We start from the raw sequence: 10,896 nt of genomic DNA, 5'->3' as shown, positions 1-10,896 counted from the left end.
AGGGACTGGAGCAGCACCAGGAAATTTGATGCCCCAAAATTTCTTGGTGCCCTATGCAGCTGCGTACTTTGGGTATGGGTAAGGATGGCCCTGTCTCTATTCTTCCCATGCCACTCTCTCCACGTGGAATACCCTCTAAGACTGTCTGAAAAAGTCACTACACTCATCAAGACCTAAAATAAACTGTGTACTTTGCCTCTCTTCTCCCTTCACATTTATATCTTCTCAGATTGAGAGCTCTTCAAAGCAGGTTCTGTCTTGTATGGACCGCACCTAGCCAACTGTGGGTGCTCTGGCTGCAAGAATACAAATACTGGGGATGACTGGGAGGAGAACAGCACACATTCCCCTCCCCTGACATCCACGAAGCTTTGCAACAGGCTACTTGAAGACTTTCTGCCCCGACACAGAAAGTCCCTCCAACCGACACCTGACTCACTTGAAATAAGTGAAAACACAGTAAGTAGAGGGTTAAAGACATTTATAAAACAATGTCATATTTACAGACAACCATGAAACCTTCCATATGACAGAAGTCACAATTTCTAAATTCTAAGTGTACAAAGTGCATTTCTTTCCCCTTCTCTCTGCAGCAGAGGACAGGGGTCTCTCCTTCCCCTAATCGCTACAGCTACTAGACTATAGGGGCCCCTCTGGGTAGATTTGGAGACAAACCCCAGCTATGCTGGTTTACTGTGTTATTTCTAAATCCTCTCTAGAAGAGATTAGTCTGGAAAAATAGACACCAAAACAAGGTCAGGGGGGTAACTCACTGTTTGCTTGGAAAACCTGGTCAATAGATTCCACTGGAAAAGGAAATCTGGGGTCAATGCCCTAGTGTTAGTAAGCAGGAAAGATTATTTATCTGCTGTTTAATAAACTAACTCTTGGTTCTGATACAACTGCCCCACCTCCCCATATTGTAAACCTTTCATATGCTCCTGAATCAGTGGATACTTGTAACCCCAGCGTCATTTACGAGGGTCCCAACATTGAACCCAAATCTATTCAAGATGGGAAACTATGGTCTTCCACTGTCACAGTAAGGGAGCAGGATGTTAGTAGGTGAGGCTATATGTGAATCTAAGCAGCTGTTTTGGCTAGGGGCTATGTCTGTGCCAAGTAGGGGTTTCAGACTGAATAAATATGTAGTGCCAAGAACAGCTACTGGAGACAATTCCTTATGAAGGCTGCAGAAACAGAGGCTCCTCTACTCTATTCCACCCATCATCTGGGGAGGCAGCCTGAGGGCCTGTGAGCACCCTATTGAAACAGAGCATGAAATACAGAACAAGACCAGGGGATGTATGGTTAACAGTCTGTATGTCCTACAAAGCTGTCAGGTTAGAATACAAAGCACTGAATGCAGGTGTTGGGGAAGGATGCTGTGCAGGGTACATGGCCATAGGGTTACACAATGCAGAAACCAAACACACAGATGCAAATGCACTGCAACCTACAGGAAGGGGAGCGGACATCCACAAAGAATGGGCTATGGAGCCCAAGGAAGACTCGCTTATAGGAGCTGCCCAACAGCCCAGCCTCATTCTAGTGGTATAGTCACTCCACATCAGACACTGCACAGGCTCCACACTGGACATTGCTCACTCTTTGTTTGAAAGGGTGGCTTCTTAAGGAAGCAAAAAGTGCAGGAAGGGTAGAGTCCAGAGCCCAGTATGGCCAGAATGGTTTTCCCCACCAGGTGTAGCTTTCTCTGCTACTCAGAGGAGCAAATTTCTGGGAGAAAGCTTCACCTATGATCAAGTCATAGGCTTATTTTCAGAAGAGTCACCCTTCTCTTGAAATTTCCTCTCAAGATGACCCCTAGAGGCAAAAGCCTGCGTTCAACTGCCTATTCTAGGCATCTGCCCCATTTGGAGACTGGCCAGGGTCATGATCAGGCACCAGTATGAATGTTATTTGCTCAATGAATCTTAAAAGGCTCCCTGGTCCAGGGAGGGTGATCATGGTTACTGCTGTCCCATTATTACAGCTTCATCCTTTTCCCAATGCCAATACTTTGCTGACTGTCTCATACAGGTGCACATTTCAACATGCTTTGATACTGGAGTTGTTCAAACAGATGCCTCCTTGATGCCTTGGGGAGCACCCTGTTATGCAGACAGGAGAATTGGCCTGTTTTGGAGCAACAGACAATTCACTGCCTGCCATTTAATAGGAAGGCTGAATATTTCTTCTGACATGCAGATGCTGTTCCCTGTAATTAGGCAGCAAATGGACCAGTGCATGAAACAAATGGGAAGGAAAGTTACACCTGGGAGTGAATGGAAAACTCTTCCCCCTTCCAATCTGGGCAGATTCCAGGTTTGGCTGAGAAGAGACAGGTTTAGGTCCCAGGGCTTCTGTATGCCAATGAGCCAAAACGTACTCAAGCACAAGTGATGCAATATCTCTGTGTGGCAGCCACCAGAATTACACATTCACACGGACACCCCACATTTTCAGCTGTTGGTCAAAAGTTCTGATCCCTCTGGAAGCAGCACCCCTCCACTGCTGTGGCGAACACTTCAGCACCCCAACTCTTCCCTTGTGATTCTCCCATCTCTGGCTGCAGGAAAAGAAAAAAGAAGCATTTAGGTATCAGTCCTCTTTGCAGAACTCAAGCTAGAACAGAACACACACAGTCAGCTTCTCTCCAACAGCAGTGTCAGGAGCATTTCAAATGGAGTATGAGGAACAGCATCTTGCCCCCACAAAGATGTGCTGCTCTCCCTCCCAGCCTGCAACTTTTGGAGCAGATTGGAACCAGGCTGTCTTCACAGATTATGTTGGACAGCTGGTTCCTGTGAGAAGGGAGCAAAACCCTGCAGAACAGGTTCATAAGTTAAAAGCAATCTGTGTTTGCTAAATTAGCAATGCTGCTGCCCTCTGCTGGCCAGCTAAACTAGAACCTTGCCAAGCAATATAGCAACATGAATATAAGACAGGAGACCCACTAGAAGTTACTTGGTAGTATTGTGGGGCCATCAAACCACAGTAAAACAGTTTAGGATTTAAACTGACAGCACTTAAAGTTGGGCACCACCAACTGTCAAGAAACAACTGAGGATGGCCACAGCCCTACAATTATCCCAGAGCAAGATCATGGGGCTACTCACGTTCACAAGTTCTTGCTGGGGATCTCTGAAATGTGCAGACCCGTCACTTTGGCTCGTTTGTACAGCTCTTCAGTGCACAGCTCCTCCACTCCCTCATGTTTACGCTTTGGAGAGGTCTGGCCACAATGCAACAGCCTCTGCACTACAAGAGGGAGAGGAGAGTCACTAACATTTCCTGTGGCTTCTCACATTTACTGCTTTAGACACCTATGTGCCGAGACAGCAGGGAAAAAAGGAGAGCCTACAATGCCAAAGCAACGGGAAGTGCAGCCACAACCTCCCCCCACTTTTTTTTTGGACACCAATGTTTAACAGACAGGATACTGAATCTCAACAACTCCAGCCCAGGACAATCACTACAGTCTTCCTGCTCTAGTAAAGGGCTAGTTTTATAGAAAAATTATTTCCATCTCCCCACCCCTCCATGTCCTGTGTGTCTAGACAGGTTCCATGGAACTGTAGTACATGATGCCAGAAAGAATCGCTGACTACAGTTCTGTGGGCCTTTTAGGAAGAGCTCTCTTGGGAATTCCCAGCAAGTCTAAATGAAAGTGAATAAGATCTATACTGGGGCAGGCAAAACACAGCCCGTGGGCTGTATCCGGCCCATCTAACATTTCTGTCTGGCCTCCTCTACCCCCTTGCGATCTGAGTCCAGGCCTCTAAAAGTCCCGTGGCGCAGCGGGGCGCTCAGGCACGCTGCCTGTCTGCTGTGCCCCCACACCGCTCCCAGAAGCGGCCAGCTGCTGCTAACATCTCTGCGCACCCCTGGTGGAGGTGGCTCCGTGCACTGCCCCCAACCCAACACTGTCCTCACAGCTCCCATTGGCTGGAAGCCGGCCAATGGGAGCTGCAGGAGCGGTGCTTGCAGGCAGAGGCAGCGCACAGAGACCCGCTGCCTCCCTCCCCGCAAGGAGTGCGCAGAGACATGCCAGAAGCAGCTGGCCGCAGCCGCTTCCGCGAGCAGCATGGGGGCCATGACTTACAGGCAGCCTGCTTGAGCACCCTGCTGCATTGCCGGCCAGGAGCCGCCTGTGGTAAGCGCCTCCTGGCCAGTGCCTGCACGTCACACCCCCTCCTGCACTTCAACACTCTGCACCAGCCTGGAGCTCCCTCCTGCACCCAAAGTCCCTCCCAGGTCCCCTTACCCCCTCCATTAATATAGTAGAAATGTGCGGCTTGTGACGACTTACCAAAAATCGTGGAGTGCCCCCCCCCCCCCTGCGAAAATTGCCCATTCTACCATTCTACCCCCCCACACACCTGTTCCTTGCTGAAGTAACCTTCCAGTTATGGGCTCCAAGTGCCCATTAACTTGTCTAGGTAATTTACCAACAACTCCTGCTCACCTGTACTGGTGCTGCTGCCCTGGCCTGACATTGGGTCTGTGACTGGACTACTGAGATCTTCCACACAGGAAGGGACGGAGGCCAACAAACCTGGGAAGAGAACGATCACTGAGACTTCCACTGAGGAACAGGCTCTTGCTTTTCATGGGGAGCTCAGAACGCCCTGGGTGCAAACACCTAGTGGTGCACGTGTTGATGAAAGACAAGCTGTGTTTAAAGCTCAGTTGGTACAGTGCTTGCTGGGGACCCAGGTCCTGGCCCCCATGATCCCTTCTCATTGGGATCTTATGCATGGGCTTTAGGAGCGAAGCACAGGGTTTCTGGTCCCCAATAGGCTCCTTTCCCAATTTCAGTTACCTGAGAGCTATTGCCAACCTCCACAGCTTGCCATACGGAGGTGCTCATGGTCTGCATTCCCAGGGAAAACATGTATCTTTAGAGAAACTTTTGGCAGAAGCCACTTCCTCCTGCAAAGGGCTGGTCAGGCACACAGCTGCCATTTGCTGTATTGTGAATCCCCCTCCCATCCCAACCATCTTATCTCCTTCAGCTGATACAGGGTTAAAGTTCACAATGAAGCAAGTGTCTCACAATGTCTTGTACTTACAGAGGCCCCTGTAGCGTGACAGCTGCTGGTAGATCTGTTTCATGCGTTCAATGTTTAGCCGGCTGGTCTCTGCATGGTTCACCATGGGTTTGGGGTAGTCCACCCCAATGATGCACTTGGCTGCCTTCTGCACTGACTCGGGGGCATTCCATGGCTCATAGATGTACCGTGAGGGGAAGCCCTTTAACTTGGGCAAATACCGCCTGCAGCACATATAAAGAGATGACATCTTATTCAGAGTACAGCCACAAAGAGTTCACAAGTATGGGATAAGCAACAAGTTAGCCACCCAGGCAGGCAGATTGTGCAGCTGTGTGTCACTGGCATGCTAGGAGGTATGTGGGAAGCACCCACCCATATTACTCACCTCACATAGTCACCACTGGGATCTGTGCGGCGCCCAAAACCCACAGGGCAGTAGCAGTGGAAGAACTGCTGGAAAAAAGCACTGCACGAAAGCCACATCCAGCTGCCGGCGTTCACGCTGAAATCTGCATCCAGCAATAGCTCATCAAACACCTGCAGCAATCAGAGGGAAAGATGTTGAGGGAACCAACCTCCAAGGGAAAGACCCAGTAGCAGGGAACACTAGAAGATAGTATCTGAGGCTAAATATCAGGTTGTCAGGAAACAGATCTTGGTAACTGGAACAGGAGCAGTAATGCAGACACCAGACCATGCTTCCTTACATCTCCATCATTTCCAATGAGAAGCCCTGTCTGGTCAGGTTTTCAGACACTACCGGTGAGCTCCTACTGCTTTGGACTCTGCTGTACAGTTCTACTGCAAGATTTGGACACCAACCCTAAACTTGGAAGTGTAATGTAAGTATGCAGAATAGAGCAGTTGTGTAGCAGAACAATCAAAAGTAAATAAGGGTTTTTGCTTCTAGGCCTCACATTATCCATTCCCCACTCTGAGTGGAAGCAGGAGATTAGTAATAACCCACTGAATTCCTGTCCAATTTGGTTCCTAGGAGTTGTGTATTCCAACTTCAACCGTCTATCAGAGTTTCAGCCCCTCGGGGCAGGGATACCTCTGCCTCCACTTGGGCTGGGGGCACTTTTTAACAACAGCCCATATTAACCAATGGGTCCCATTTACATTTACTTAGGTAACTGCAGACTATCCCATCATCGCTTTTAGGACTGAATTGAACTAGGCAGAAAAAGCTAGGCTCGTGACCAAAGCAAAGCCAGCTAGATCATCCTCTCTTCCACATTACTCCATGATTGCTAGGACAGTACTGTCATCCCAGCAGAATGTACCAACAGGATTTTGCACTCCCCATGCTCTGTTGCCTAATTCTGGAAATGCCCGACTTACCCTGACTCCAGACTCCCAGCTGATCCAGAGGTCACCCCTGGTCAGGAAGCAGGCCACAGCATGCCTGGCCAGGTGGTGAATCCAGCCTTCTTGTTTCAGTTGGGTCATGATAGCATCAATCCAAGGGAAGCCTGTCTTGCCCTCTGCCCATTTTGCCAAGGCTTCAGGATTCCTGTCCCAGGGGATCTGGATGCAGATTGGGTTCCCCTCCATGCGGTCAAATTTGGGATTGTTGGTGGCTGCCGTATAGAAAAATTCCCGCCAGAGAAGCTGCCCATATAGTGAGAGTGGTGGTGTATTGTTACGCTTCACCTGTAGAAGAGGAGAAGCAGGGGCAAAGAGATATTAGCCTTTCCCAGCTCCTGCACCTGGGCAGCTCAGCTCAACCCTCCCTCTGCCCCATCACTACAGGTAATTCCCGCTCAGGGACCAAGACTGCTAGTAACATTTGGAGCTGTGGAGCTATTCTCTGAACAGTCCTTTACCAGAAACCAGACTCACTGGGGCAGAAAGCACCTGTCTTTAATGTAGTCTGATATACTGAAGGGACTGATCTGTCCAGAACAAGAGGACAAGCACTAGAGCCAACCTAGAACTAATGATTATGAGGGCTCAGGCTTGAGAATCCAGATAGCTACTTTTAAAATCTACTAATTAGGTCTACAAGAGTCCCCCCATTTTTGTAAGTTTCCCCCAGGAGGGGCAACTATATTTAAAGAGCTGAGCACTGCTTCATAGCCAGAAGAGCGAGAGGCAGGGGGAAGGAGGGAATGTCAATCTACAGCTTCTTGAGTCAGAAACAATGGAATATGACAGAACTGCAAGAGAATTAAACACAACCCCTGTCCTCAGAACCAGCCTGGTCCCTGGCTTGCCTGCTCTGGAGGAATCCCCCACCCTCTCATCCCCGTTTTCTCACCTTTTTATACAGCTCCCAGAGGCGGTAGTAGAACAAGCGGCAGGACAAGCAGCCGAAGCGCAGGTAGGGACTGAGCCCAGTGGGGCTCGCCAGCAGCGAGTTAGCGTTCATCCTTGGCCTTTCATAGTTTGCAACCCAAGCCTAGGAGCATTTGGGAAAGAGAATGGGTTTCAGAAATGCAGTAGTTCAAGGAGTAGGCTGCTGGGCAGGGACACAACTATCGCCAGTAGGTTCATTAAAGCCCCTTACATTTCTCTGACAGTATCCCTACTAAACTGGCTTCATCCATTTGTTGGAGATGTTTCAAGCTGGATATTCCAGCACTCCCACAGCAGTGAGAGGCACACAAATCACTTCCCATTTAAAGGGAATTTGATCTAGTCATGCTGATCTGGGAGGCGGCTATTAGCTCTTGTCCGCAGCGTAGGTCTGGGCCTAGGACCTCCTAAAGGTACATCCTAGTACTTCAGGTACACTGCTACCTCGATATAACGGGACATGATATAACACGAATTCGGATACAACGCAGTAAAGCAGTGCTCCGGGGGGGCGGGGCTGCACACTCCGGTGGATCAAAGCAAGTTCGATATAACGCGGTTTCACCTATAACGCGGTAAGATTTTTTTGGCTCCTGAGGACGGCGTTATATCGAGGTAGAGGTCTACATCCAACTCTGAGCTGCATGAGGAGAGATCTTAACGGTCTCCCTGACATATGCAGCAGGTGACTCCAGGAGGAAAGACTATCATTGAACATGGCAGCCTGCAATTACATAAAGCTGAGATTCAGCACTACCTGCAGAATATTACACTGAAGTTTTATTTCCCCCCAATGCAGCATGCAAGTTGTGAACTGCAAGACTACCATTAAGAAAGGTTAGCATTAAAGAGACAACTCAGTCATTTCTGTCTGAGTAATATTATCTTGTATTGTTACTAGTAACACCTAATACTCCTGTTCTTATTGTTATTTACTTTGTGTGAAACAATAAAGAGAACAGGGTCAACAGAAAGTGTCTAGATATGCTATACCTTGAGCCACACATTGTAATGGCATATGTCGTATTAACAGTCCTCACATGCCCTGCCTGGGAAAAGCCTGGCTGTTTGCACTTGTCCTGTTAATGCACCTGCACAAATGTCTCCAAGTGAAGATTAAAAAGGAGGTGGAAGGCAGTCTGCAGCCAGCACTGTACTTTGGTAGAAGGCTCTCTTCATCTATGCTATCCCAGAGAGAATGGGGCTCAACACCCTTCATGCTCCAAGGGCACTGCAACACCAGGATTGCTTGGTGAGTGCATTCCACCCCAAGTGCATGTACATCAATGAACTTCCACTTCAGTTTGGGTCGTTTGAAGCCTAGAAGTGGGGAGGGAACATTCCCTAAGCCCCACACAGCCTGGGTCCTACAGAGGCATTCCCTTCAACACAGAGCTGTGTCTGCTGCTACAAGCAACAGAAACAAGGGTGACAACCAGCGTTAATATTTCTTAGCCAGAGGCCTCAGCATGCAGAAAATACCATTTTCTGAGTTAAAGTGGGTTGGTTACCTTTCTTTCCAAATGCTTATCCAGCCGGGCCAAGGCCTCGGTCTCCCCTCCTTTCCAAACTGCTGGGGCAAGACCATCTGTGGGGAAACCTGAGAGGAACAAACAGGGTGGTAAGGCTGGAAGCCAACACTATGCAAAGGGCCCAGCAGGGCTCCAGCAGCAACAGTATCAGACTTGAAAAAGATGGCTCCTGAGTGCTCTGAATATTTGGTTTATTGTTGCTGCTCTGATCCTTCTACAGCAAAGCAAGCATGACTGCTCTGACACCCCAGTATGAAGCCTGTCCCCAAATTAAGTTCTCCAGTCAGCATTCTTGGGGCACCCCACCATCATTCATACACAAACCCTATCAATGCAGAGTGGTCATCTACTGCATCCTCTATCAGGCTCAGTATCAATGATAAAGAGATCAGCCAGCAGGGGGCATGTTGTATTAATTCAGATGGATTATATGGGTCCAAACAGTTGAAGGTATTGACAATGAGAAAAGCTAAGGCATAAAATGAGTTAAATCTAGCAAGGGCCATAAAATGCAACAAAATGAAGTTCTTTAAATGCAGTAAGAGCAAGAGATAGACCAAGCGTAGGTCCTCAACTTAGCAGGGAAGGAGAGCAAACAACTGATGACATCAAGAAAGCTGAAAGGTTTAATGCCTATTTTGCGTCAGTCTTCACTAAAAAGGATTAATGGGGAACAGATAACTCAACACAATTAATATTAACAACAAGGGGAAAGAAACGTAAACCAGAATAGAGAACAGGTTAAAGAATACTGAGATAAGTTAGATATATTCAAGTTGGCAGGACCTGATGAAATTCATCAAGGTACTTAAGGAACTAGCTGAAGCAATCTCAGAACCATTAGCAATTATCTTTGAGAACTCCTGCAGGTCGGGTGAGGTCCCAGAAGACTGGAGAAGGGCAAACATAGTTACCTGTCTTTAAAAAGAGGACCTGGGGAATTATAAATCAGTCAGCCTAACTGTTACATGGAAAGATACTGAAACAAATTATTAAACAATCAATTTGTAAGCACCTGGAGGATAACACCATTATAAGGAATAGGTAGCATGAAGTTGTCAAGAACAAATCATGCCAAACTAACCTAATTTCCTTCTTAGACAAGGTTACTTGCTTAGTGGATAGCAGGGAAGCAGTGGATGTGATGGGTCTTATTTTTTAAGACTTTTGACAGCCCCAAAAGATATTCTCATAAGCAAAGTAAGGAAATATGGTTTAGATGAAATTACTATCAGGTGGGTTCACAGCTGGTTGAAAGACCATATTCAAAGAGCAGTTATTAATGGTTCACTGTCAAACTGCGAGAGCATATCTAGTGGGATCCCACTGCAGTCCGTCACTATTCAATATTTTCATTAATGACGTAGATAATGGAGTGGAGAGTATGCTTATAAAACACCAAGCTGGGAAGGATTGCAAGCACTTTGGAAGACAGGATGAGAATTCACAGCGACCTTTGAGATTGGCCTGAAAGCAATAAAATGACATTCACTAAAGACAAGTGCAAAGTACTTCACTTAGGAAGGGAAAAAAATCAAATGCACAACTATAAACTGGAAAATAATTGGCTAGGTGGTGGTACAGCTGAAAGGAACCTGGGATTACAGTGGATCACAAACTGAATACGAGTCAATGTGATGCTGCTGTGAAAAAGGCTAACATCATTGTGGGGGTGTAGTAACAGAAGTGCTATATGTAAGACACAGGAAGTAACTTTCCTGCTCTATTTGGCACTGGTTAGGCCTCAGCTGCAGTACTGTGTCCAATTCGGGGTGCCACACTTTAGGAAAGATGTGGACAAATTGGAAAGACTCCAGAGGAGAGTGACAAAAATGATAAGAGATTTAGAAAACCTGACCTATGAGAAAAGGTTAAGAAACTGGGCACTTTTAGCCTTGAGAAAAGGAGACTGAGTAGGGACCAGATAACAGTCCTGTTAAGGGCTGTTATAAAAGAGGACCGTGATCAGTTACTCTCCATGTCCACTGAAGACAGGACAAATAGTA

General features: G+C 47.5%; 1 protein-coding gene across 1 annotated transcript in view; it reads right to left on the bottom strand.

Moving 5' to 3' along the window:
* Positions 1 to 464: 464 nt before the first annotated feature.
* CRY2 (cryptochrome circadian regulator 2) overlaps positions 465 to 10,896 on the bottom strand; it is a 31,180-nt gene continuing 20,748 nt past the window's right edge. The window contains 8 exon segments of the mRNA XM_005302233.4: positions 465 to 2,569; positions 3,120 to 3,261; positions 4,469 to 4,558; positions 5,076 to 5,278; positions 5,443 to 5,594; positions 6,402 to 6,713; positions 7,321 to 7,461; positions 8,870 to 8,958. Coding sequence (XP_005302290.3) covers positions 3,122 to 3,261; positions 4,469 to 4,558; positions 5,076 to 5,278; positions 5,443 to 5,594; positions 6,402 to 6,713; positions 7,321 to 7,461; positions 8,870 to 8,958 — 1,127 coding nt within the window. The 3' untranslated portion in view covers positions 465 to 2,569; positions 3,120 to 3,121.

This window comes from Chrysemys picta, chromosome 4 (genome assembly GCF_011386835.1).
Source record: "Chrysemys picta bellii isolate R12L10 chromosome 4, ASM1138683v2, whole genome shotgun sequence".
Classification (NCBI taxonomy): domain Eukaryota; kingdom Metazoa; phylum Chordata; order Testudines; family Emydidae; genus Chrysemys; species Chrysemys picta.
The sequence above is the reverse complement of the archived record's forward strand: the minus strand, read 5'-3'. Positions and strand labels throughout refer to the sequence as shown.